This window comes from Rana temporaria, chromosome 3, assembly GCF_905171775.1.
Source record: "Rana temporaria chromosome 3, aRanTem1.1, whole genome shotgun sequence".
Taxonomy (NCBI): Eukaryota; Metazoa; Chordata; class Amphibia; order Anura; family Ranidae; genus Rana; species Rana temporaria.
Genome location: NC_053491.1, coordinates 129151131 through 129178095, shown reverse-complemented (window position 1 = coordinate 129178095; position 26965 = coordinate 129151131). Strand labels below are relative to the sequence as shown.

Genomic DNA, 26965 nt, shown 5'->3' with positions numbered 1-26965 from the left:
TGCCAATACCAGTGCCAATACAACCATCCAGTGCCAATACCAGTGCCACCTTCCATCCAGCGCCAACTAAAGCCATCAGTGCCACCTGCCAATGCAACCAGTGCCATCTGCCAGTGCTAACTATTGCCATCCAGTGCCAATTAGTGCCACCTGCCAGTCAGTGCCACTTGCCAGTGTCACCTGTTAGCGTCAGTGCCACGTGCCATCTGCCAGTGTCAACCAGTGCCATCTGCCAATCAGTGCCTTCTGCCAGTGTCAATTAGTGCCACCTGCCAATCAGTGCCATCTGCTAGTACCATCTTTCAGTGCCATCCAGTGCAACCTGCCAGTGCCAATAAGTGCCACCTGCCAATCAGTGCCTTCTGCTGGTGCCATCTTCCAGTGCCAATTAGTGGCATCCAGTGCCACGAGCCAGTGCCACAAATAAAATATCGGCCGCATAGATCGGCATCATATATCGGCCACCCCGATTTCTAAATATTGGCATCGGTCAGAGAAAAAACCATATCGGTCTACCTCTAAAAATGATGCCCCAATGTTGGCTTCAGTGGATGAAATGGTGCCCTATATGCCAGGTAAAAGCAAGCAAAGGGCAGCATCTGGCCCCCGAGCCACAGTTTGGAGATCGCTGCTCTAGTGTTTCTGGTGTGTAGATGTCCTTGGCTGCAAGTACCATCAAGGAACCAATATTGGTCTTGACTGCTCTATTGCAGGCTTATCGTGTCTTATTCTTTGATAAAACATTTGTGCAGAGTGTCACATGGACTGTTCTGACTGTGTGCCCCCTCTAGCAGCTGAACAGAGAAAAAAAAAAAAAAGGAAAAAAAAAAGAAGGAGAAGCTGGCAATGAAATATTAAGAAAAAAAAAAAAAAAAAAGGGAAGCGCGTGCGGTGTCCTCCCCTCAACCCTGTTAAAAGAGGCTTCCAGATTCCGATAAGCCCCCGCCTGCAGCCCCCGATAACCATCAGCCAGGTGGAGGTTAGGCACAGCTCACAATTCATTGGTTGTTAAGGACGCGGCGTGAATTGGTTGGAACTGGGATTATCTGCTATACCTACCAGTGAGGTATTTTTGTACACGTTTACACACCGAACACGAGAGTGTAAGGCAATTTGAGTTGGTGAGTTTTGCATCTGACGGGAGAGGATTCACTGACACCGGGTGTGGTGGAAGATTGGAAGCCATTATAATTTTTTCACAAACCTACTTGATGTGTTTTATGGACTTATATTTAATTAAATATTTAAAACACATTTATAATTTTTGGAATTTGTGCACATATTCACTTCTTCATCAGGCTCTATCTGGGATATAGGATAGAGCCTGATGAAAAGCATGCTTCGAACGCCTCCCCGCCTACTCCTGATCCGGACGTGACGTCACTAGCGGCAGTGCGCTTAGGAACTCTGTCCTCCTTCTGCATCCGCGGAGTGCGCCATGAATTTTCACCGCTGCCGATTGAGGCAAGGAGCTACAGGGACCCAGCCTAACAACAAGGCGAGATGAGCACCAGCTGGACCTGGGATCATAGCGGATGAACGTATACAGATAAGCCTTGCCACATAACTCGTTTGTGAGTGTATTTGCCGTATATGGTTTTTAGGCTAGGTTCACACTGCTGCGAATTCAAAATCGCGGTAAAATGCTGCCGATTTGAGATGCGATTTGACATGTGAAATCGCATCTCAAATCGTACCCAGTGTGAACCTGGGCTTAAACACATTTTTAATAAATTGACTTACTACGCTTAGAAGGCGACGCTTTTTTCTTTCTTTTGCCATTCCACAGGTGGACAGACATATACAGAGGGAGCATACCCATTCCACAAGTGGACAGACATATACAGAGGGAGTATGCCCATTCCACAGGTGGACAGACATATACAGGGAGTATACCCATTCCACAGGTAGACAGACATATACAGGGAGTATACCCATTCCACAGGTGGACAGACATATACAGAGGGAGTATGCCCATTCCACAGGTAGACAGACATATACAGGGAGTATACCCATTCCACAGGTGGACAGACATATACAGAGGGAGTGTACCCATTCCACAGGTGGACAGACATATACGGGGAGTATACCCATTCCACAGGTGGACAGACATATACAGGGAGTATACCCATTCCACAGGTGGACAGACATATACAGGGGGAGTATACCCATTCCACAGGTGGACAGACATATACAGGGAGTATACCCATTCCACAGGTGGACAGACATATACAGGGGGAGTATACCCATTCCACAGGTGGACAGACATATACAGAGGGAGTGTACCCATTCCACAGGTGGACAGACATATACAGAGGGAGTATACCCATTCCACACAAAACAAAAATGATCCACACACTACACAAGGTTGCTGTGCACCCCATTCACTTGAACAGATTGTGTGTGGTGGACAGGCCTGCCTCCTGACTGCCCCTCTGAAAAGCAATCCACCACATGTGTAAAGGGTACTTATTGTCCTGGTGACCTTCATCACTGAGAGTGAAAGTGAAATAAAATCCCACATTGTGAACTGACAGTTCCAAAGGGAAAATCCTCCAATGGGGACACGGGTTCTGGTGACAACACTTGGGGGGGAGGGTTTCCTCTCATTTCCTGTTTTGGTTTTGGGACATAAAGGGATAAAGGGAAATCTCACTAATGGGACACAGATATACATATATTTTTTAAACACACACTATAAAAAAATATATATATATATATATATATATATATATATATATATATATATATATATATATATATATATATATATATACACACACTAGGAGATAGACCGAAGTTTTGCATTTAGTTCTAATGTAATGTCTGTGGTCAGTTCTCTGAGGTCTCGCACACACAGGCGTATTATAGCTGTCTATGTGAGGTCCCCACACAATGCAGTGTACTGTAACATAAGGAATAGGACGTGTGGATATGACAGAGCGGTATATACAGCCCAGTGCTGTGTATAGAGGAGCGTGCTCTCCTATCACTGGGCGCTCACACACAACACAGCGCACTTCATATCCCGCGCGCTTACTACCTCAGCTCTACACTCACCTCCTCGCGCCGCAGCCATCTTGTCCCCCCGCCAATCAGCGACTCTATCCGTGACGTCACAGCCCCCTCTACCGTCTTCCATCGAAGCCGTCCAATCAGCTCGCGTTACCGGCTTGGTTAGACGCGCCCACGTGGTAACGTCACGGAAGGGCCGAGCAATCAGCAGAAAGCGGTTAACTTGAATGTGAGCTGTTTGCCGCCAATGGGCTATCTGCAGTGTACAGAGCTAGAAGGATTCCCCAATGTTGTGCTGACAGCTCAGCTTCATTGCTATACACACTACAGTATGGGGAGGAGTGATAGACTGACTGTACTACATAAACACTCCACCCATTCCATAGACAGGCACTCACTTCACCTCCACAAGGTTTTATCCCCTTCATGACCAGGACTTGTTTTGCTGGAGACTGGGCACTTTTTGTTTCCAAGTGAAAATCTTTTTTTTTATATAGAAAATCATATATTATTTTAAAGCAGAGGCCTCAAAGAATAAAGTGGTCAGTTTTGTAATTTCTTATGTGACACAGAATTTGCACAGCGGCTTTTCAAACGCAGTTTTTGTGGAAAAAAAATAAACACTTTTTAAAATTTTAATGCAAAAACAAAATACATAACCCAATATTTTTGTCAAATATAAAAGATGATGTCACGCTGAGTAAATAGATACCAAACATATTATGCTTTAAAACTGCGCACGCCAGCACAACGGTGGCAAACACCATCCATTTTACTATCCATAGGTGACGCTTTAAAATAGGGTGACCAGACGTCCCCGGTCTCCGGGGACAGTCCCCGTATTGAGAAGACTGTCCCCGGAGGAAATTTGTCCCTGGTCTTGTCCCCGCTTTGCAGGGCCGGGGACATCTGGTCACATGGCCTGGCTGCAGACAGGACGTCAAGGCGGAGCTCCAAGTTGCCGACAGCTCTGACTGGCCACAGAAGGGGCATGGAGGAGGAGCAGTGGCGTCACTAGGGTTGGTGTCACCCGGTGCGGTAAAACATGGTGTCACCCCCCCTCTGTCTAGGCTGCCCAGCACCAAGCAGGCAGCGCACGGGGCGCACCCCAAACCAGCCCCTGTAAATGATAGTATAGGGCAGTATAGTAGCAGGTTAGGGTAGTATATAGTGGTATAGTGGCAGGTTGGTGTAGTGGGGTGGTATAGGACAGGTTAAGGTGGTATAGGGCATGTTGGGGTGATATAGGGTAGTTTGGGGTGGTATAAGGCAAGTTAGGGTTGCATAGGGCAGGTTGGGGTGGTATAGGGCAAGTTAGGGTGGTACAGGGCAGGTTGGGGTGGTAAAGTGCAAGTTAGGGTGGCATAGGGCAAGTTGGGATGGCATGGGAAAGGTTGGGGTGGTACAGGGCAAGTTAGGGTGGCATTGGGCAGGTTGGGGTGGCATAGGGCAAGTTATGGTGGCATAGGGCAAGTTAGGGTGGCACAGGGCAAGTTGGGGTGGCATGGGAAAGTTTGGGGTGGCACAGGGCAGGCTGGGTGGTACAGGGCTGTTTGGGGGGGGGGGGTACAGGGCAGGCTGGGGTGGTATAGGGCTGTTTGGGGTGGTACAGGGCAGGCTGGGTGATACAGGGCAGGCTGGGGTGGTACAGAGCAGGCTGGGGTGGTACAGGGCAGGCTGGGATTGCACAGGACAGACTGGGCATGTCAGCTAAAAAAAAAAAAAAAAAAAAACGGGATGGTGTCACCCCTCTAGCGGGTGTCACCCGGTGCGGACCGCACCCCCCGCACCCTCCTAGCAACGCCTCTGAGGAGGAGCCTCCATCTTGCCATTGCCCTGACTGGCTGCAAGAGGCTCACAGAGGTGGAGGCAGAATCTCCATGTTACCGGCTTCTATGTTGATTACTGTGCAAGGAATATGAGTGCATGCAGCATAGTGAGTTGTAGTTTTTTTGTGTGTGTGTCAGGGACCAAGCAAAGGGTGTTAAGATGGTTGGGAGGGTCGGGGGGAGCAGGTGGGAGAAATTGAGAGCAGGATTATTTTTTGTGAGGAGAGTATGTACACAGATGGGTGTTAAACCAGTGCTGATGCAGTTGCTCTGTGCATGCCACTGTCCAGTTGCCCCTGTGGTAAATTGAGGCTCATTCACACTAGTGGTTGGGGTGGTAAAACTTTGCGTGTGATTCACACTTTTGGAGGCGCCAGAGTCTCTAGTGGTAGGCGAAAAAACGATAAACGTCCATTAGGGCCGCAGCTATGGATCATTGTTACCATAGATGCCAGCACAGCAGGGTGGGGCGCCACCTGCGAACAACTCAAGATCCAGGGCAGAGGGGAATTTCCCACTCAGGGCGTAGTTTCCAATATTCTGGAACTTCAAGCAGCATTTATGACGTTGGCCACCTTGCTGCTTCACATACAGGGTCTTGCTCCATCTGGATAACACGGTAGCATTGTCCTACATACAGCGACAAGGCGAGACGCACAGCCAATCCCTCTTGAGAGAGGTGCAACCAATCATGACATTGGCGCAACAATATCTCCCAGATTTGAGGGCCATATATCTCCCAGGCTGTCAGAACTTGGAAGCAGATTGCCTAGCCAGACAATTCATGGACCCCAACGAATGGTCCCTTCACCCCGAAGTGTTAAACAGATCATCCACGAGTGGGGGTGTCTGCAAGATGGATATTTTTGCCTCATCAACCATCTGCAAGGTGAGCCGGTTCCTCTTATGCTACCCTCATCCATTAGCGGAGGGGACAAATGCCTTTACCCATCCTTGGATTGGATTGGGCAACAGGCCTATGCCTTCCCTCCATTTTCTTTAATCCTGAAATTCCTGAGGAGATTGTTGACAGAATTTGAGAGTCATCACAGTATTTCCTTACTGGCCTCACAGACCATGGATCTCAGCGTGTGCACACCGATCACTCTGCCGGTGACTCCTCATCTCCTGTCTACAACCATCACGACTGCCCTTAGACACCTGGAGATTGTAAGGCAGGGGTTACAAGAGTTAGGATGTTCTCCATATGGTATTAGAACTTTACAAAGTTCCAGAAAGGGGTCAACCAATGCCATCCACTCCAGAATATGGAATCGGTTCACAAGCTTTGTAGCTGGACGTCAGTTTGACCCTAGTGACCCAAATCCTGTCTTTCCTGCAATCCGACTTAGATTTGGGGCTCAGTTCGCTTAATGTGAAAATATCAGCCATCTTGGCTTTTACCCAAAAGAAATGGGCAGCAAACCTGCTGGTGGAGCACTTCATAAGAGCATTACTTAGACTACGCCCTCCCAAGAGAAATAGGTTCCCTCAGTGGGACCTGCCAGTAGTCCTCAATTTTCTAGCAAACCTTCCTCGGACTCCGACAGAAGACTGTTGATGGCATAGCACCTTTAAAAATGGCTTTCCTATTAGCCATAACTTCAGGGGGAAGGGTGTCGGAACTCCAAGAAATGGGGGCGGCAAAACCTTATTCCATGTTCTTCCCAGACAGGGTTGTGCTGAGACCATTGTGTCCCAAAAGTGGCATTTATATTTGATTTCTCCAGTGAATGGGTGCTGCCAGCCTTCCTAACTGATGCACGAGTTGGACATTCCAAAAGTCCTCAAAGCCGATCTCCAGGCTACTTCTACATTCAGACGCTCTGACAGACTTTTTCATCATCATGAAAATTTAAAAGAGAAGTAAAGTTTTTTTTTTTTTATTTACTCTGGGTGAGCCACAGAAAGGAACGCTCCCACTGCTTGTAATAACAATCGAGCCGCTGGTGAACCGCTCCAGTTGTAATTACAAGAAAGATTACCATCAGCTATAAAAAAAAAAAAAAAATGGTACCAGGGTGATACCTGCAGGACGGCCGGCGGTGGTGTTGTTTGCTGCGTTTTTGATTTGACAGCCTGTAGGTACGTATTCCCTTTGGATGTCTGAGCGATATTAGTTCAGTTCTGCTGTCTGTCCTAGTTGATATGGAGCCATGCAATATTTATAAGACCAGACTTTATGCATGCTGTGGTTAATTGCTTCATATGTGATCTGTGTGGAATAATATCCGAGTCTTTCCAGCGCCCACCTCACCTCTGGCCACGTGCGATATTGCATGCAATAGAAGTCAATGCGGAACTAATTATCTTTGTTCCCATTCACTTCTATGGGGAAACTCGCTTTGATATGCGAGTGCTTTGGATTACAAGCATTCTCCTGGAATGGATTATGCTTGTAATCAGAGGTTCCACTGTATGTTGATTGAAGCTCCCTATGTTGTGGAGGATACGTTATTTATTACCCAATCTGTATTAGAGGAAGCTATGCCTTGTTAGAAAGGTGGTGTGTCCTCCATGGACCAATAATCTTCTCTTTGTTTTTGTGTTTCTTTATTTCCCAACTCCATTTCTATGGGTGTATTTTAACATTTGGTGTAATGAATATTTGTAATTTTAAACAAAAGTATCATGTCGTTCATACCGTACCTTAAAAGTCCTAAATGCCTCAATCAAATGATGTACACTGTACATGAACTATAGAGCGCTGTGTTCCTGGCAGTGGGAGGGGAACTTCCTGTCCTGCCCCTAGAACAAAAACGAGGCAGACGCAGTCCTGCTCAGCCATTCCAAACTGGGACAAAAGGTATTATGTAAATAAATTGCCAGTAGTAAATGGTTTGTTTCAGCCCCGTAACTGATATAATCTGCAGAACAGCTTGTTCTTTTGGAAAGAGGGGAAAAAAAAAAAAAAAAACTTACTTGCCAGATTAAAGTAGAAAAAAAGCAAAAAAATAAAATAAAAAATGCAGCCCCCACATCTAAGAATTGGTAAGCTGCAACATAATACATGTTTGCTTTTGGGTTTAATACTGCGTTAACTTTACTGCCATCATGAGGGATGAAAGAAACCATTTAGAATGAAAAAACCTTCTGTGTGCAGCAGCCCCCCTAATACTTACCTGAGCCCCAATCTCGATCCAGCGATGGTGCAGGAGTGTCTCGGCTGCCTGGGACTCACTTTTTCATTAGCTCCCGCTGCTGTCAATCAAAGCCAGTCGACCAATGAGGAGGGAAAGGAGGTGGGTGCGTGCCACAGCTCTGTGTCTGAATGGACACAGGGAGTCGTGGCTCGGCTCGGGTGATGTCATCTGTACTATGCTAGGTTCTCTTTAAGGGGGTCTATTAGATCCCTGATGTCAATTCTGCACTGTTTAAGCTGAGCCGGACCAGCTATGAACCTAGATATAAACTCGACGGAGCGCTCCTGGCTTTATACTACCCAAAGGAGATCAAGAACAGATCCTGGGCATGTCAGAGGTACAGGTGAGCCCAGGACACATGGTGGCCAGATGGGAAGGGGGGGGGGGGGGCTTTCTTCAGCAAGAAAGTCATCAGTTGGGAGAAAAATGCAAGCAAAGGCATAGTTTCCAGGAGTTTTATATACCAGGACTGCCACCTCCATCATAGTTATTCTGGCAGCAGTGAAAGGGTTCAAGTAACAAAACTTAGAGAAATGTGTATGTATTGCAAAGATGTACCTAATTGTTATTTTTAACTAAAAAGAAACAATACTTTACAAACAAGTTATACTTACCTGTTCTGTGCAGTGGATTTGCACAGAGCGGCCCCCCATCACCTTCTTGGGTCCCTTTTCGGTGCTCCTGGCCCCTCCCTCCTGTTGAGGGCCCAAAAGAAAGCAGCTTGCTATGGAGGCACCCGAGCCACGACTCCCTGTGTCCATTCAGACACAGAGCCGTGGCCCACACCCACCTCCTTTATCTCCTCATTGGTCGACTGGCTTTGATTGACAGCAGCGGGAGCAAATGGTGCCACACTGCTGTCTCAGCCAATGAGGAAGGGAGGCAGCCGAGACACTCCTGCACCATCGCTGGATCAAGATGGGGCTCAGGTAAGTATTTGGGGGACTAATGCACACAGAAGGTTTTTTCATTCTATGCATTAAGATTAAAAAAAAAAAAAAAAAAACTTCTGTCTTTACAACTACTTTACCCACTTCCTGACCAGGCCATTTTTTGTGAAGGGCACTGCCTTACTTTAACTGACAATTGCGCATTCGTGCGATGCTGTACCAAAATAAAACGTCCTTTTTTTCCCCACAAATGGAGCTTTCTTTTGGTGGTATTTGATCACCTCTGTGGTTTTTATTTGCGCTTATTAACAAATAAAGACCCAATATTTTTTACTTTGTGCTACAAAACATATCCAATAAATATAAAATAAAAAAATATCAAAATTTCTTCATCAATTTTAGGTCAATATGTAATTCTGCTACATATTTTTGGTAAAAAAAATCCCAATAACTGTATATTGATTTGTTTGAGCAAAAGTTATAGCCTCTGCAAACTATGGGATATTTTTATGGAATTTTAATTTACTAGTAAAGGAGGCGATCAGCGATTTTTAGCAGGAATGCAACATTGCGTCAGACAGATCAGACATTTTTTGGGGATCAGTGACACCAATACAGTGATCAGTGCTAAAGAAAAAAAAAAAATTATACACTGTCACTGTACTAATGATACTGGCAGGGAAGGGGTCAACATCAGGGGTGATCATAGGGTTAAACATGTCTCTAGGGGGTTCTACAACTGTGGGGGTAGTGCTTTGACTGGGGAAAGAGAGAGATCCACGTTTATGCTTTGCAGAAACACAAGAACTCTTTTCCTCTTGGCGATCTGCTTTGTTTACATAGGCAGACTGCCGTTCTGCCTCTCTATGAACATTGCATCTGCCGGTCCTGCTGTGTCCAATCACAGCGGGAGCGGGTTGCCGGCAGTGCACGCCCCAGACCTCGTGCACAAAATTATGCACGCGATTTTGCGCAGCCAGGCCGCCCTGCCGCAGTACATATGCCGGTAGGCCATCCGGAAGCAGTCAACGTTCTTTATTTTTCTTTGAAATAGGAAGTTTGTAAAAAAAATATTAATTTGCAGCCAGTGTCAACCTGAGGGCATCTACTATGTACAGTATGCCCCCAGTGTGTGCCAAATTTTGGGCATTCTCCACATTTAAATTTTTGGCAAGATATTTTCTAAAGCTCATCATCACATAAAGAGATACTGAAACGGCAGGCTTTTCTCATTATAAAACACAGAGAGCACACTGGGTGGTTGTAATGATAGGGGACCTTCCCATTTGGAAATCAGTTTGAGAAGGGGGATCAGTAAAACAGCTTCTTTAAAAAATAGAAAAGCTGGCTATAGATGAATCAAAATTGTATTGGTTTAGCAGGGATTGGCCAAATTTTAATCCATCCATGTCCATTCCTATGCCAGAGAAATCCATGTAATAAATCAACTTCTCTCAAACTGGCTTTTGATCAGCGCATTCTCACAGTGAAGTAGTCCCCACTTTCAGAATACAGCAACACAGTGGGGAGGATTCCTCCATCGACCTGACTTGTGGATGGGGGAATCCGTTCAGTTTTCGAAAAAAAAAAAAAAAAAAATTTTTAACCACATAGGACCAACTGAATAAGACTCAGAAGTGAGTTATTCCTCCGTCCTCTGTTTTGTAAGGCTCTATATAGACTTCTATTTAGGAGTATTGTAGTAGTCGTGGACCTTCCAGGTCAGTGGGTGAATACAAGTCCAAAAGGGCTGAGGTACAGAGTTGCCAGTTATTTACTAGTACACGCTGCATTGGGTAAGATTGGCTTAGCTGTGAAACATCTCCTAAGGATGCGATCCTCAAACAGATTCAGGTCGGCAACATCTGGCAACCAATGCAAAATACAACAATCGATAGACACACATGATCTTACTCAATGACAAGAAAGAGGCTGGAGCAGCAGCAAATATCTGAAAAATGGAGTATGGAATAAACATTTATATAGTAGCTTTAGGCCCCTTTCACACGTGCGGACCATATGTCCGCTTTTCATCCATCCGTTTGCGGATGAAAAAGGGACACATATTGGTCCTCATGTGATTGTGGGTGTCAGCGGATGAGCATCCGCTGACACCCGTAAACACCCACCTCCGCAAAGATCCGATTTTGCGGACGGAAGAAAACCCTATTATTTCTTCTGTCTGCGGATCGGATGATCACGGACACACGGTCCATGTTCATCCGATCCCCCATTGGGGAGAGCGGAGAAAAGACAAAGCACTATAGTGAAAAAGTGTGTGTGTGTGTGTGTGTGTGTGTGTGTGTGTGCGCGTAAATATAATCACATCACTCTTTTTTGTACTGCAGCTTTCATACTTCATCTTCTTTCCAGCAAGATCCCAAAGAATGCCAAGTGCCAAAATCTCAAAAGACATGCTCAGGGTGGTAAATGTATTACTCAACCTTTCCACACAGGCTTTGCTTCATTTAACTAATGTTATGGCAATGGGGGGGGGGGGGGGGGGGGGGTCATAAAAAGAAAAATGTCCAGGCATTGATTATTTTAGTGACAGGTCCACTTTAAAGCTCACTGCACACATTACAATAGGATGGTAGATCTAAAGGACAAACAACTATGTAGTACAAGGGCCTGTGTGATTGGACAGGTCCCATATTACACAGTTTGTAAATCTAAAGTTGACTGTACAAAGATTGTATGAGGTCCCTAAAGCTGGCCATAGATGGATTGAATCTCAGATGGTTCAGCAAGGACTGAATCGAATCTTGGTCAGTTCGGCAGGGACTGTGGGCCTGATCCACAAAAGGGATACGCCGGCGTATCCGATACGCCGTCATATCCCTGTTTCTATCTTTGGAACTGATCCACAAAATCAGTTTCTCATACATAGGCAGAAGATCCGACATGTGTAAGGGACTTACACTGTCGGATCTTAGGATGCAGTACCGCAGCCGCCGCTGGGGGCATTTCTCGTCGAAATCCAGCGTCTGGTATGCAAATTAGCACTTACGGAGATCCACGAAGCTTTTACGCTTCGTTTTTTTCTCCGTATTAGTTTTCCGTCGCAAAATTAGGGCTGCTTTTACAAAGTGTAAACTGTTTACACCTTGTAAAAGTAGACCCTTCTATCCCGCGTCGCTGTCTTTTTTATTTATTTTTATTTTTATTTTTTCCGCCGCAACTCTCGCGATTCTCAAAACCCGGCGCAACGTAAATCCGCGCAAAGCACGTCGGGAAAATAACGTCGGGAGCATGCGCAGTACGTCCGGCGCGGGAGCGTGCCTAATTTAAATGGGACTCGCCCCATTAGATTAGGAACGCCTTGCGCCGGACGGATTTAAGTTACACCGCTGAAAATTTCTAGGTAAGTGCTTTGTGGATCGGGCACTTAGGTAGAGATTTTGCGGCGGTGTAACTTAAATGGCAAAAGTTAAGTTACGGCCGGTTTTTGTGGATCAGGCCCTGTGTGAATATCAATCATCTATGGGTAGGCTGGTTGTACTGAAGGCGATCCATCGATTGACATCAGTACAACCAGCCTGTCTGTCTTTTGGCATGCGATCACTGCCGCAAAGCTATAGCAGCCAGCAGTGATTGTTTTGTTCTGCCGGCAGGGACAGCTCCCCGGCTCCACCTGCAGAACCCAATAGTGCTGCGGGAGGGTTTCCCCCTTCAACTCTGTGTGGATGGGTCAATTAGTTTTCTTTCCTTCCACCTGTGATGGAGGGAAAGAAAAATGCATAATCTTTGGCTTGCTTAAGACAAATTGATCTCTGAGCTGGTCTTCCCCCAGCAATGACATCTCTGCACTTTCCCTTGCTGCTCAGTTGCCAGTAATCTTCTTAGACAGTCCTCATGTTCCTCATTCGAATATCTGGCAAGCAGCAATGATGCACCTCTCAGGCCTTTAGCTCCACATCTTACAAATGGCGAGTGTGTAAATTGGAATGTGCCACAGGCAGGGTAAACTAAAATACTATATGAATAAACAGCAGACATAAAAAATAAAAAAAACATAAAAAATAATAAAAAAAAAAAGCCAAATGAGATAGATTTTGATATATGTTGGCTTTTACTGGATACAGTTTAAATAAAGCACATAACTTTGTGTAATCTAAACTAAAGGTTCTTTACAAAAATAGAAAGGCAACAGCAACTTAAATGTCGATTAGTCAGGTTTTAAAATACTAACAAACACAAAAAGATCTCCAATAACAGAAAAATGTAAGACTATTAATTGCCCTCCATAAGTCCTAGAGCAAATGGGGTTGATTTATACTGTGTACTTCCTCCAGAGCTTACTAAATGAGATAAAGCTTCACAAAGGCAAAGAATAACCAATTGCATGCAAGGAAAAGAAAAACATTTTTTTTGCTTGCACATGATCGAATGATAGAAATCAGCAGAGCTTCCCCTCAGATCTAGAGTAACTAAACTTGCAGTGCACAGTATATTTGCCTTTACAGTGTTTGTAAAAGGGTCAGATCTCAATATAATTGATTGAAAGAAGGATCATTTATGTGCAGTTCATTTTAAGGACGATATAACTCTCATGCTTTGTGGAAGGGTTTAAAAATATTCCAATAACACAGGATGACGTTATTTTTTATGTTACTTCCATATGAAGGTGCTGTGCTTTTGGGCAATTGCAACATGAATACTGAAATATTTCCAGATGCTAAAAGGGCCAGCAGAACCCTTATACTTTTCCATTAAAAGAAAAAAAAAAACCTCCGTTATGACCATATGATTTTCTGCTATTGTCGCAGCATTTGCAAGAAAAACATGCAACGCGGATGCGCCGTTCACTGCAAGCTTTCCTGGTTGGTGCATTTCTGGCATCTTCCCAAACATCTGGTTCTTTTTGTGGATTGATAGATGGTTATTAAGAATTAGGACGACTCTTCTACTGTGATCATCTCAAATCTTCCAGTGTCTTTGTCAGTGCAAGTTACATGTAAAGATCCATCTCTGGGGAAAAAAGAAAAAAACTGATGGGAAATAAAACCCAAAATACTGATGTAGTCCCATATGTTCCATTCATACAAATTTAGGCTTGTGAGAAGCCTCAGTGCCCTGGCATTCGTGTTTACACCCTCAGAGGCCAGCAACCCAAGTACTGCTGTGCCAGGTATGGCAGATACCCAGCTCCTAGAATTTGTAAATGGTGCCTGATCTTGCACAAGCCAGGGCAGCAAGACCTTATTCAAATCTATAATCTGTTTTCACATATATTATTTTCATCAGGAGGGCATATGAAACTTTTTATTGGGAAGGCAATTTATTCTTTAAAGGGGTTGTAAAGGTAATATGTTTCCCCCCTAAATAGCTTCCTTTACCTTAGTGCAGTCCTCCTTCACTTACCTCATCCTTCCATTTTGCTTTTAAATGTCCATATTTCTTCTGAGAAATCCTCACTTCATGTTCTTCTGTCTGTAACTCCACACAGTAATGCAAGGCTTTCTCCCTGGTGTGGAGAAAGCCTCTTGAGAGGGGAGGGGGTGAGCAGGAGTGTCAGGACGCCCACTAACACACAGCTCCTTTCTCTATCTGCAAAGTAGAGAGTGTCCTGACACTCCTGCTCGCCCCCTCAAGAGGCTTTCTCCACACCAGGGAGAAAGCCTCGCATTACTGTGTGTAGTTACAGACAGAAGAACAGAAAGTGAGGATTTCTCAGAAGAAATAAGGACATTTAAAAGCAAAATGGAAGGAAGAGGTAAGTGAAGGAGGACTGCACTGAGGTAAAGGAAGCTATTTAGGGATTTTTTTTTACCTTTACAACCTCTTTAAAGTGGTTGTAAACCTCAGGACTTGAAATATGAACAAAGCATATTCCTCTATAGTGTGTACCTGTTTCAATCCAAAGCACTGTTTCAATCCAAGTGTCATTTCTGTCCCCTGCTATCAGCAGGAGTCACTTCTCACAAGTTTTCCTGACACCAAGAGAAAAATGGTAATGGGGGCGGGGCCTCCAGCAGATTGACAGCCTCCGCTCTGGTCTTGTGTGCTGTGTGAAGGGGAGCGTGTCCCTTCCCTCCAATCAGCTCTCAGCGCTCTCCTCACTGATGCAATGTCAGCTCTCTGCCCCCTGCTTTTCTAGAGCGGAGAGATCCTGCACTTTAAATGGACGGCTGGAGATAAAACAGGTACAACTTATGTAGGAGGATTTGTTTCATCTCTGTGTATCACCTCAATATAGTCACTTCAATTGGTAGGTGTAATGCCATTTTTTGGTCATTAAAAACAATGGTGTGTAGGCTCCAGAGCATTTTTTTAATGTAAAAAATAGGCACAAAAAATTTAGAACATGCTCTATTTTTTCTCATTGTTATTCACGTTGTAAAAAACGGTCGTGTGTAGTGGAAAAAAACGCGCATGCTCAGAAACAAGTTATGAGAAGGGAAATTCGCATTATCAGCCCAAAGGGTGGCGCCATTCGAATGGAACCTCCCCTTTATAGTGCCATCGTACGTCACCGCGCTTTGTTAGAGCATTTTTTTTTTCACGATCGTGTGTGTGCAAGGCAGGCTTGACAAGAATCACATAGAGAAAAACTTTGTTTTTTCCCATGACGTGAAAAATGGTTGTGTGTACGCGGCTTAAGGATTTACAACCACTTTAACACCAACAATGTTGCGATACTAGACGATTATGAATGCTTCAAGAGAATAATGTGCTGTTTTATCATATTTCCAACATCTATGGCATCTGGCAAGACAATTTTTTAACCCCACCCCCACCCCAAATAATAATAATAATGTAAATGCGTTAATTCATTCACAACCCAAAACACTATTCAGTTATTTGGCGCCTAAAAGCTCTTTTTGTTCAAGTTACTTTTTGTTCTGGTGTGGCACCAGTGATATGGCAGGGGCCTTACAACTGTCCCCTGGGAAGGCCACATCAGCAGACCCTTCCAGGAAATCTATCACATGCGCTGTACGAGATCCATCTCGGTTTGCCATGTTCAATAGCAAAATGAAATACAGTGGAACCTCGGATTATGAGCATAATTCGTTCCAGGATTGGGGGGACACCGGAGAGCCTCGGAAAAGGACGAAAAGGCCAGAGGACACCTTAGCAAACCTCGGAAAGACTTCCTACCTGAGATTTGCCGAGGTCAGCCGTGCTGTCCTCTGGCCTTTCCGAATGGCTCCAGCGCCCCCCCACCTCAGGCCAAAAGCGGTACTGCACTCCAATTTGGCCTGAATCGTGCTCATTTAGCGAGACAACACTCGCAAACCGAGTCACGATTTTTTTAAATACAATGCTCGTTTTGCAAAACACTCATTAACCGCGTTACTCGCAATCCGGGTTCCACTGTAAATCTCATACACCGCATGCAGTTGGTCTCTTTTTTTTGTGCAGCACATTTCCAATACTAGCTCTAGTGATCTCCTATGCACAATCGCTAGTGTTATAAGAGATCTTCCTGTATGAGATACAGAGAATGCACAAGATCAGGCAAGATTTTATTGCTGGGCCGCCACTGAAACAGGAAGTAAAAGCTTGATGCCGATGGTATGTTTTTAAAAGATGTGGTTTCCACCCACAGAACAAACACACCAAAGAAACTGAAATTAACAATTTTGCAATCAGATTGTAATACTTTCTTTCAGTTTAAGTTGGGGATGGGGGGGGGGGGGGGGTCCACTTTGGCATCTTGGTACTTAGAAAAGATAAACCACTACACTTGGGGGTCCAATTATTAAATTTTCTTATCAACTGTCATAGGCATTCACCCAGCCATCACAAAAGTCCCATTGTATTTTGCCTAATAATTATTTTCCTATGATATCCAGCTACATCTAGGGACCATAATGCAGTATTTTCCTGATTGAGGTATTTTAGGAAAATACTGCATTAAGGCCACTAGATGAAGCGGATGATCATAGGAGATAAAAGTACAAGCTAAAATACGGTGAGAATTTGAGACGGTTGGGTGAAGATTTGTGAAATTTGTCCAACAATACTTTTTATACAAAGACCCCAAACAGTGCCCAGGAAACGAAAAACAGACAAACATTTTCTTTTGCACAGAAGTACACCCAACCTTGCCTTATACATGTGTGGCACCATAGAAGTAGAGATGCAACATTACCTGTTTATTTGTTTGTGAACTTTGTGCCATTAGGCCAGGTTCTAGCATTGCTAATACCGTGCACTTACTGAACCCTTTCCTGAACACTGTCAGATGTTTTTTTATGGGGAACTGACTGGCAGCTTATGGGCACATGTTAGCAGCTGCTGGGCACATCTGATGGGGCTGTGCCGATCACCAATGTGCCGATTATCAGCAGAGACCCCCCCTCTGACAGGGAGAGCCGCCGACCGGTTCTCCCTGTCAGTGTGAACCGAGGAATGCTGTTTACCGGCACTTCCTGGTTCATGTGATGATCAGCTGTGATTGATCATGTGATCTGTCAGAGGCTTCTTATTACGATCGGAGATGCGGGGTGTCAGATTGACACGCCGCGATCCCGCGTGGGTGCGCGCCGGCATGTTATGGACGCCCAGTCAAGATAACAGAACCACTTCCCGGCCGTCAATCTGCTATATGCCGGGCGGGAAGTGGTTAAGACTGACCAGGTCATTCAGCTGTCATAAAATAAGGTTAGGTAAAAAAAAAGAAAATTATATATAGCACCATAGGGTCTCTCATTTTTTTTGTTAAATGTATAAATAATCTAGGGTCTGTTGTAGTCCCCGACTCTGGTTCCAGTGTCACAATAACACTTTTCTTTTTTTTTTTTTGTAAACAAAAAGGATGTGAAAGAGTAACACAAACTTAAAATTCTAATCTGCAGAAAAAACACAGGAAGGAAACCTTACCTCTTCATTGTGAGTACAGTGACTATATCATGAACGCCATTTTCTTTCTTCTGCAGATCTTTAAGTACAATCTGTAAAAGAAAAACAAACATTTTTTGTCTCTCTACATATTGTAGGGGAATAGCTACTTCAACAAATTTAGTCAAGTTCTACTAAAATCATAACTAAACAATCTAGTACAGGAATCTCAGGCGCTATGGAGGCATATGTGTGAGCTCGAAGGCACACTCTCCTTGTTGCCGCACATATGGTTGGCAAGAAAATATATAGTGTCTGAAAAACCACACAAAACATTTGGATCATGCAGACGTAAAACAAAATGGTCATATGATAACATTCTAAACACACAGATACATCTTCCATCTTAGCAGTCATTGGACAGATCATTTGTGTCCCGCAAGCTGCTCAGCCGTTTGGAACAAAAATGATCTTATTAAACCACTTGACCTCCGGAAGGTTTACCCACCTTCCTGACCAGGCCATTTTTTGCATTACGGCACACTGCGTTATTTTAATTGACAATTGTGCAACACTGTGCTAAATTTTAAGTCCTTTTTTCCCCACAAATAGAGCTTTCTTTTAGTGGTAATTGATTACCGGTACCTCTGCAGTTTTAATTTTTTTGACCAAAACTCAAAACGACCAACAATTTTTAAAAATAAATAAAAATTAGATTTTTTATATATATATATATATATATATATATATATATATATATATATATATATATATATATATATATATATATATATATATATATATATAATCTATCTCTCTCAATATTTTTTCACTAAAACACACCCAATGAAAAAAAAATATTGAATTTCTACATCAATTTAGGCCAATATGTATTCTGCTACATATTTTTGGGATACATTTATGGAATATTTTTTTACTAGTAATGGCGGCGATCAGCGACTTACAGTGGGATTCCAATATTGCGGTGGACAAATCGTACAATTCTTTGGGGACCAGTAACATTATTACAGTGATCAGTGCTAAAAATATGCACTGTGACTGTACTAATGACACTGGCAGCGAAGGGGTAAACATCAGGGGTGATCAAAGGGTTAACCTGTGTACCTAGCTGGAGATTCAGTGTAGTGGGGGAGGTGTTTTTACTAGTGAATAAGCATGAGCTCCGGCATGTTCGCAGACCCCATGTGCAGAGCCCGCCAGGAAGTCGGCACTATGTTGCGCTAATCACAGTCAGTGAGACATTTCCCAATGCGCAGCTGCAGAGATCAGGAAATGTCTCACTGCCTGTGATTTGCGCAGCACAGCGCCGACTTCCTGGCGGGCTCTGCATGTGGGGGTTTGCGAACACGCCGGAGCTCACCCTTACTAGTGAAAGGCATGTCTGTGTTCCTGCTTTACAGGAACTTAGGATCCATGCCTTCTGTACTGACATAAGGGCAATTGTCTTGTTTACACAGGTAGACTGCCATTCTGCCTGTGTACCGAATGATCAGCGGGGTCCACAGGCGGCACGCCCACACACCCGATGTGCAGGAATAAGTTTGCATTTGTAGCACTATAATAGTTACTCACGTGTGTGTGTGTGTAAATAAATTATATATATATATATATATATATATATATATATATATATATATATATATATATATATATATATATATATATATATATATATATATATATATACACACACATACATACACACATACATACATATACACACACACACACACACGTGATCCTGCGCAGTGAGGCAGCCCTGTAGTAGTAAATGTGTGATGGGGTGGTCGGCAAGTGGTTAAATAGAACTTTCATACCACAGAAGGAATATCTTTTACGTCTTTGCATTGTGCTATATGGTGCATTTACTTACTTGTGCAAATTTACTGCTGTCAGATATAGTTGATTTAGGAACAGACTCGTACAACTCCAAACACACAGAGGCGATGTTCCCAGATGCTTGTAGTGTGTGCTGCCTACGAGCAGGGAGTGGGGTTCCTGAAGGCAGCAGAACAGTGAACTTCTCCGCTCCGGACTCATCAGCTTCCTGCAAAGACATATAGAATGGGCTAAATAAATACTACACACAGCTCTTTTCAGATAGATGTATCTCAATTCTTATAAAGTGAACAATCAATAAATCAACGCTAGGCAAATTTGGGGTGTTTAATCTAACAAAATGTGACGCTAAACATTGCTCAAAGTAAGCTAGTGTTTTGCCCATTTATTTCAAAGAAAGGTGTTACTTTAAAATACAGCTTCAGGCACAGATTTCCCATTGCCGCAGTTTACCTCCGGTAATAAAGAGTAACCTGATGTGATTCCAAACACACTCTTTACGCTGGAATTGGACTCTCTCCCACCTCAAAAAAGGAACAGCACTGGGGCCTGGTGATTAGCTGTTTGGGTATCCAGCATTGCAACACAGTAGGAACCGAAAGTACACAGTATTAGTTTTCCCTCCTGAAGGCGGGTCCCCCGTCAGCGCTCCTCTCTCCTGCCCCCAAGAGCAAGCAGCTTGCCATGGGGGCTCCTGAGCCACTGCTCTCGTGTTCATTCGCAACTGCAGCCCAGCCCCGCCCACTCTCTCTCCTCATTGGCTAACTGGCTATGACTGACAATGAGGGAGAGTCCCCGAAGAGCCGAGGCTCTCTCGTGCACAGGTAAGTATTGGGGGGGATGCTGCACACAGAAGGTTTTTTTAAAAATTCTTAAGCCACTTAAAAAATTAATAAAAAAATAATCTATTCAAGTGTATATTCTTCACTCAGCCTCTTGGGACAACAAAAAATTGCAAATAAACTAACTCTATTCAGCATGCTAGAACTATTAGGAGGGATTAACAGAGATAACGCACACCTCCCCTGACTCAAAGTACTAGGACAAGGACAGACAAAAATTGGTTCTGCCTGCCTAGTTCTGAATTGTAGCCACTCAACTGTATTGCAAAACTGTAAAGATGAACCCGTAATGACAAAAATTAGACCCCTTCTACACTGTGTTAGCAGTAAAGTGCTGCTAGTCTTAGCGCCGCTTTTCGGCCGCTAGCAGGGCACTTTTAACCCCCCGCTAGCAACAGAAGGGTTAATAGTCCCTGAAAAGCGCTGCTCATTTGTTTCAATAGGCAGGGGCGCTGGAGGAGTGGTTTTATACACCACTCCTCCAAAGACACTCCAAAAAATAAATGCACCGATAAGCTCACAAAAATCGGGTGCATTTATTTTTTGGAAAAGGTCCTGCGAGTAGCGTCTTTGGAGCGCTGGAGGAGTGGTGTATACAAGCAATGAGTGCTTTTACTTTGTGGGCAAGCAGCGCGGGTGGTGCGCTGGCGCGGCGTCCTGCAAGCAGTGCTTTAAAAAGCGCCTCAAAAATGCCCGTCCATTGATGGGGAAGTGCTTCCAAAGCGCCGCGAATGACCGTAAAAAAAAGTGCTGATGACACAAAAGCACCACAAAAGCGCTGCAAAAAAGCCCAACGTTTTATGGGCAGTTTGAGCTCCTCCCTATCGCTAGCTTACAAATACATACTGACAATAAAATCCCAAACATAAAAAAACAACACAAAAAGGGCAGTCATGGGAATGTCAGGAGAAATCTCTGGGTTCCCACAGACATACCACCATTTTCCAATCTAGCCAGCTATAGTAAAAATAATGAAGGCACCTTCAGTATGAATTAAATATGAATTTGGAGCTCATCAACAACAAATAAGGAATGACAACTACCCTGTATCATTGTAAAAAATAAATAAAAATCGAAGTCATCTCCAACCACTTAAAAACCCCCCAAAATTTGAGGCCCCCTCTCTTACGCACAAATGTAAACACACATATCAGGGGAGCCTATGCACCAAAATTACGAATGTGGTACACATTGCAAGAGAGCAATATTTCTAGCACCAGACCTCCTCCGTAACACTAAACTGATGACCTGTAGGAGGCTTTTAAAGCATCACCTATGGAAAATATAGGGTACTGAAGCTTGTCACTATTTCATGGGCACACACAAATGTAAGGTATCAAACCTCATCATTTATATTTTACAAAAACATGGTGTACTTTATTGCATTTTTGTACCCTAAAATTCACTTTCGCTTTTTTTTTTTAGCTGAACTTTTACACTAATGTATTGTAACCTAAAACATAAAATTACCACCATTTTATTCTCTGGGTGAATGCTTTCAGAAAATACATACTTTTGAAAGTTTATGCAATCTTTAGGCCCAATTTTTTTTTTGCACATTTAAAAAAAAGACACCAAAATGGCTGGCAGCTAAAGGGTTAACAGCGAATGCATTAGGAGTATAACGGCACCATGCAGAATTTTAGCAGGCGATGCACTTACTGCTACAATGGAAACTAGTTTGAGTCAATAAAGAACTTAATTCTTTTGCTACAAGTACAGCAGTAAAACCAACCTTCACTAGTATATCGCTGGCAGAGCACTCAATGGTAATGGAGTCCAGATCTGTAGATAGATCGTCTTTACCAACCAGAATTCCAGCTTCTATGGCAGCGCCAATGGGAATGACCTCATCAGGAGGTATGCTGTTTAACAGTTCCACCTCTGGAAATAGGTCCTTAATTAATTGTTGCAATTTTGGCATGCGAGCAGATCCTCCACATAGTACTACCTAAAGAACAAAGAAATCTTTAGTAAAAAGGTAAAAACACAATGCTCTACGGGTTCACTTGATTTACACCCTCCGTGGTAGTGAAAGGAAGGAGTATAAGCAGTGGGACGTCATCCAACATGGGTAAACTAGACGATCACATTAAAGAGTCATGCAGAACTGTAGAATTAGGGCCTCAAGCATGTGAAATAAATTTACAGCAAAAACTCAAAAAAATTCACATCAATGCATGCTTGATCTAAACTTGATTGAGCTACTTTAGTAGCTATAGACCTAAAACCATATTTTTATGTATCCTGCAGAGTGACCCAGCAGAATCAAGACTCGGGGCTCTCTGTTATGAAACTCAACTTTACCTCCTGTAGTCCCCCCTCCCCATGTCATATGAATAGGTTCACACTGACTGGGGGGTGGGCCTGGTTGGAGTCCAGGCTGAGGTAGCCACTCTATTCACTCTGGGACATCAAGATGTGCGACTTTAGGGGTCATCCCATTGTTCTTAGAGGTGGGAGGGAAGGAGCTGAAATCAAGCTCGGTATGCTTAAAGTGGTTCTAAAAAAGGTACAAGGGTTTTTACCTTAATGCATTCTATGCATTAGGGGAAAAAAAAAGAGATTTTTAATACAGCTTACCTGTAAAATCTTTTTCTTGGAGTACATCACGGGACACAGAGCGGCATTCATTACTATATGGGTTATATGGAGTACCTTCAGGTGTAGACACTGGCAATCTCAAACAGGAAATGCCCCTCCCTATATAACCCCCTCCCATAGGAGGAGTACCTCAGTTTTGTAGCAAGCAGTATGCCTCCCAAAATGGTCCTCAAAAAAGAGGGGTGGGAGCTCTGTGTCCCGTGATGTACTCCAAGAAAAAGATTTTACAGGTAAGCTGTATTAAAAATCTCTTTTTCTTTATCGTACATCACGGGACACAGAGCGGCATTCATTACTATATGGGATGTCCCAAAGCAATGCTTACAATGAGGGGAGGGAGAACATCTCCAAGACAAAAGGATTTAATTTAGAGATATACTCAAATCATAATAAATCCAACTTAGTTGAGAAAAATAAAATTTTTAAATTTAACTCAAACAAGAGGAGCCCCCGGAATCCGAGGGTCTCAAACTGCAGCCTGCAGCACTGCCTGCCCGAAGGCAGTATCAGTATTCCTTCTTACGTCCAACTTGTAGAATTTTGTAAACGTGTGGACAGAAGACCAGGTTGCCGCCTTGCAAACTTGAGCCATAGAGATCTGGTGGTGTGCTGCCCAGGAGGCGCCCATGGCTCTAGTAGAATGAGCCTTTAATGATACTGGAGGAGGCAACCCTTTCAAGCCGTAGGCCTGAGTGATTAATTGCTTAATCCACCTAGAAATGGTGGACTTTGCAGCTGCCTGCCCCTTCTTGGGCCCATCCGGTAGAATGAACAGCACATCTGTCTTCCGGATCTTCTTTGTAGCTTTAAGATAGGCCTTCATGGCCCTGACAATATCCAAGGTATGCAGCAACCCTTCCTTTCTGGAAGTAGGTTTAGGGAAGAAGGATGGTAATACCAAATCCTGGTTCAAATGAAAACTGGATATGACCTTCGGAAGGAAGGAAGGATGAGGGCGGAGAACGACCCTGTCCTTATGAAAAACAAGATATGGTTCCTTACAGGATAAGGCTGCCAGCTCCGAAACTCTTCTTGCGGAAACTATGGCAACCAAAAATACTAACTTCCTTGTCAGTAGAACCAAAGGAATATCAGCCAACGGCTCAAACGGTTGTTTCTGTAAACTTGACAGAACAAGATTTAAATCCCACGGACAAAGCGGGGATTTAACTGGAGGTCTAATACGCAAGACCCCTTGAAGGAAGGTCTTAACCAGCGAGTGGGTGGCCAGCGGCCACTGAAACCACACTGACAGAGCAGAAATCTGTCCTTTGATTGTGCTTAATGCCAATCCTTTATCCACTCCTAGCTGGAGAAAACTTAATACTCTATCGATGGTAAATTTGCGAGAAAGCCATCGCTTGGACTCACACCAGCCTACATAGGCCTTCCAGACCCTGTAATAAATCACCCTAGAGACCGGTTTCCTGGCTCTGATTAGGGTAGAGATTACTTTCTGAGACAGACCTCTACCCCTGAGAATCAGGGATTCAGCTTCCAGGCCGTCAAATTTAGATGCCGTAAGGCAGGGTGGAGGATCGGACCTTGCGATAGCAGGTCTGGCCGTAGAGGAAGAGTCCACGGGTCTCCCACTACCATCCTTAAGATTAGTGAGTACCATGCTCTTCTGGGCCATGCTGGAGCTACCAGGATGACTGGTATGTGCTCCACCCGGATCCTGCGCAGCAGGCGGGGTAGTAACTGGAGCGGGGGAAACGCATAAAGAAGTTTAAACTGATGCCAAGGGCAAACCAACGCATCGGTTCCGCAGGCCATTGGATCCCTTGAACGGGATATGAACCTGTCTAGTTTCTTGTTGAGTCTCGATGCCATGATATCCACGTCCGGCACTCCCCATCTTTGGCAGAGTGCTTGAAAGACTTGTGGATGCAGAGACCATTCCCCCGGCCATAGAGTCTGGCGGCTTAAGAAGTCCGCCTGAAAGTTGTCCACTCCTGGAATGAATATTGCCGATATGCAGGGCACATGAGCCTCTGCCCATAGGAGAATCAAGCTCACCTCTCTTTGAGCGGCTTGACTCCTGGTTCCCCCTTGGTGATTTATGTATGCCACGGCCGTGGCATTGTCTGATTGAATTCTCACCGGGAACCCCTGCAATTTTGACGTCCAAGCCCTGAGGGCTAGTCGAGCAGCTCTGAGCTCCAAGATGTTGATGGGCAACTGCTTCTCTGGCTTTGCCCAAGTACCTTGGCGAGTGCAACCATCCAAAATTGCTCCCCAGCCCGTCAGGCTGGCGTCTGTGGTCACTATCTTCCAAGCCACTGGGCTGAAAGACTTCCCCTTCAGTAGATTCTGGGGGTCTAACCACCAACACAGACTTTGTCGGACTCTTGATGAGAGCGGCAACGGGATATCCAAGGCCTGTGGCCTTCTGCTCCATGCTGACAGGATGGCTGCCTGTAGGATGCGAGTGTGGCTCTGGGCGTATGGTACCGCCTCGAATGTGGCCACCATCTTGCCTAGTAACCTCATACATAGGCGAATAGTCGGTTCTTTCTTGCTTAGAACCAGTAGGATTAATTCCTTGATGGCTTTTACCTTCCTCAGAGGTAGGAACACTCCTTGTTGTTCTGTGTCTAATCTCATGCCGAGATATTCCAACTGCCTTGTGGGCTGGAAAGCTGACTTTTCTCGATTTAGGACCCAGCCGAACCTCTCGAGGTATTGGACCGTGAGGGCCACTGCTCGCTCCAAGCCGGGAGACGAGTGATCTATGACTAGGAGGTCGTCCAGGTATGCTAGGATCGTGACCCCTTGGATCCTTAGTTTGGCTAGGATTGGAGCTAGGACCTTCGTGAACACCCGGGGGGCCGTAGCCAACCCGAAGGGAAGCGCCACGAATTGGAAGTGACGCGAAGCCACCATGAAGCGTAAATATCTTTGATGTGGCTGATAAATTGGAACATGAAGGTAGGCATCCTTTATGTCTATGGACGCCATGAAGTCGTCCTTCTGGAGTGTGGCAGCTGCTGACCGCACGGATTCCATCCGAAATGAGCGGATCTTTAGATATGCATTTACCATCTTTAGGTCCAAAATTGGCCTGACATCTCCATTGGATTTTGGGATGATGAATAGGTTGGAGTAGAAACCCAGCCCCTGTTCCAGGACTGGTACCTCTACTATTACTTCCTGGGAAGTAGATGATCTAATGCCGATCTTAATGCGGCTCCCTTTTCCGGATCGTTTGGAATCCTCGACTTCTGGAAATGAGGAGGAGGAAACCTTAGGAAATCTAATTTGTAGCCTGTGGCCACGGAAGACCGTACCCACTCGTCGGGAATGCTGGCTTCCCAAATCTCTGAAAAGAGTCGCAGCCTTCCCCCCACCTTCGTGGGTGGGGGCGCCCCTTCATAAGGTTGGCTTGGGGGCTGGTTTTGCTGGTTTGCGAAACCACTGCCTTTTGCCTCTAACAGCCTGTCCTTGTGATCTGCTGTTGAAGCCGAAGTTTGCTTTTGCAGGAGGCCGTCGATACTGCTTGGCATTAGAGGGCCCCTGCCCAGGGGAATACTGTCGTTTAAACGCAGGTCCCTGAACCTTCTTCCTGTCTTCTCCGAAGAGTCGTCCTCCATGGAAGGGGAACCCTACCAGGAGCTCTTGCATGGGGGCTCAGCCTCCCAGCTTTTTAACCATAAGAGTCTTCTCATATGGATAAGGGATAACGATAAACGTGACGCTTGCTGGATAGAATCCTTGATTGCGTCTACCGTAAAACATATGGCCTTAGGGACATCCGAAAATTTTTCTGCCTGCTGGGCCGGAATAAGTTTAAGCATCTGCTTAAATTGATCCGATAATGCTTGAGCGACCCCAATCGCAGCCACAGCTGGCTGTACTACTGCCCCTGCAGTAGTGAAGGAGTTCTTAAGTAGTGCTTCCAAGCGCTTATCAACTGGATCCTTGAACACCTGTATGTTTTCTACAGGGCATGTTAACGATCTGTTAATACATGAGATGGCTGCGTCCACTGC

The 26965-nt window shown here is 44.6% G+C and overlaps 2 protein-coding genes across 2 annotated transcripts in view; both read right to left on the bottom strand.

The window, feature by feature from the left end:
* Positions 1–3233, bottom strand: part of SUV39H2 (suppressor of variegation 3-9 homolog 2) — a 39133-nt gene extending 35900 nt beyond the window's left edge. Inside the window, exon 1 of the mRNA XM_040343424.1 lies at positions 3061–3233. Coding sequence (XP_040199358.1) covers positions 3061–3142 — 82 coding nt within the window. The 5' untranslated portion in view covers positions 3143–3233. The remainder of the gene's footprint in view (positions 1–3060) is intronic.
* A 9696-nt stretch (positions 3234–12929) lies between these two features.
* The window catches only part of HSPA14 (heat shock protein family A (Hsp70) member 14), a 44465-nt gene continuing 30429 nt past the window's right edge, over positions 12930–26965 (bottom strand). The window contains exons 11-14 of the mRNA XM_040343422.1: positions 22105–22320; positions 19562–19735; positions 17710–17780; positions 12930–13848 (exon numbers count right to left, since the gene is read on the bottom strand). Coding sequence (XP_040199356.1) covers positions 13770–13848; positions 17710–17780; positions 19562–19735; positions 22105–22320 — 540 coding nt within the window. The 3' untranslated portion in view covers positions 12930–13769. The remainder of the gene's footprint in view (positions 13849–17709; positions 17781–19561; positions 19736–22104; positions 22321–26965) is intronic.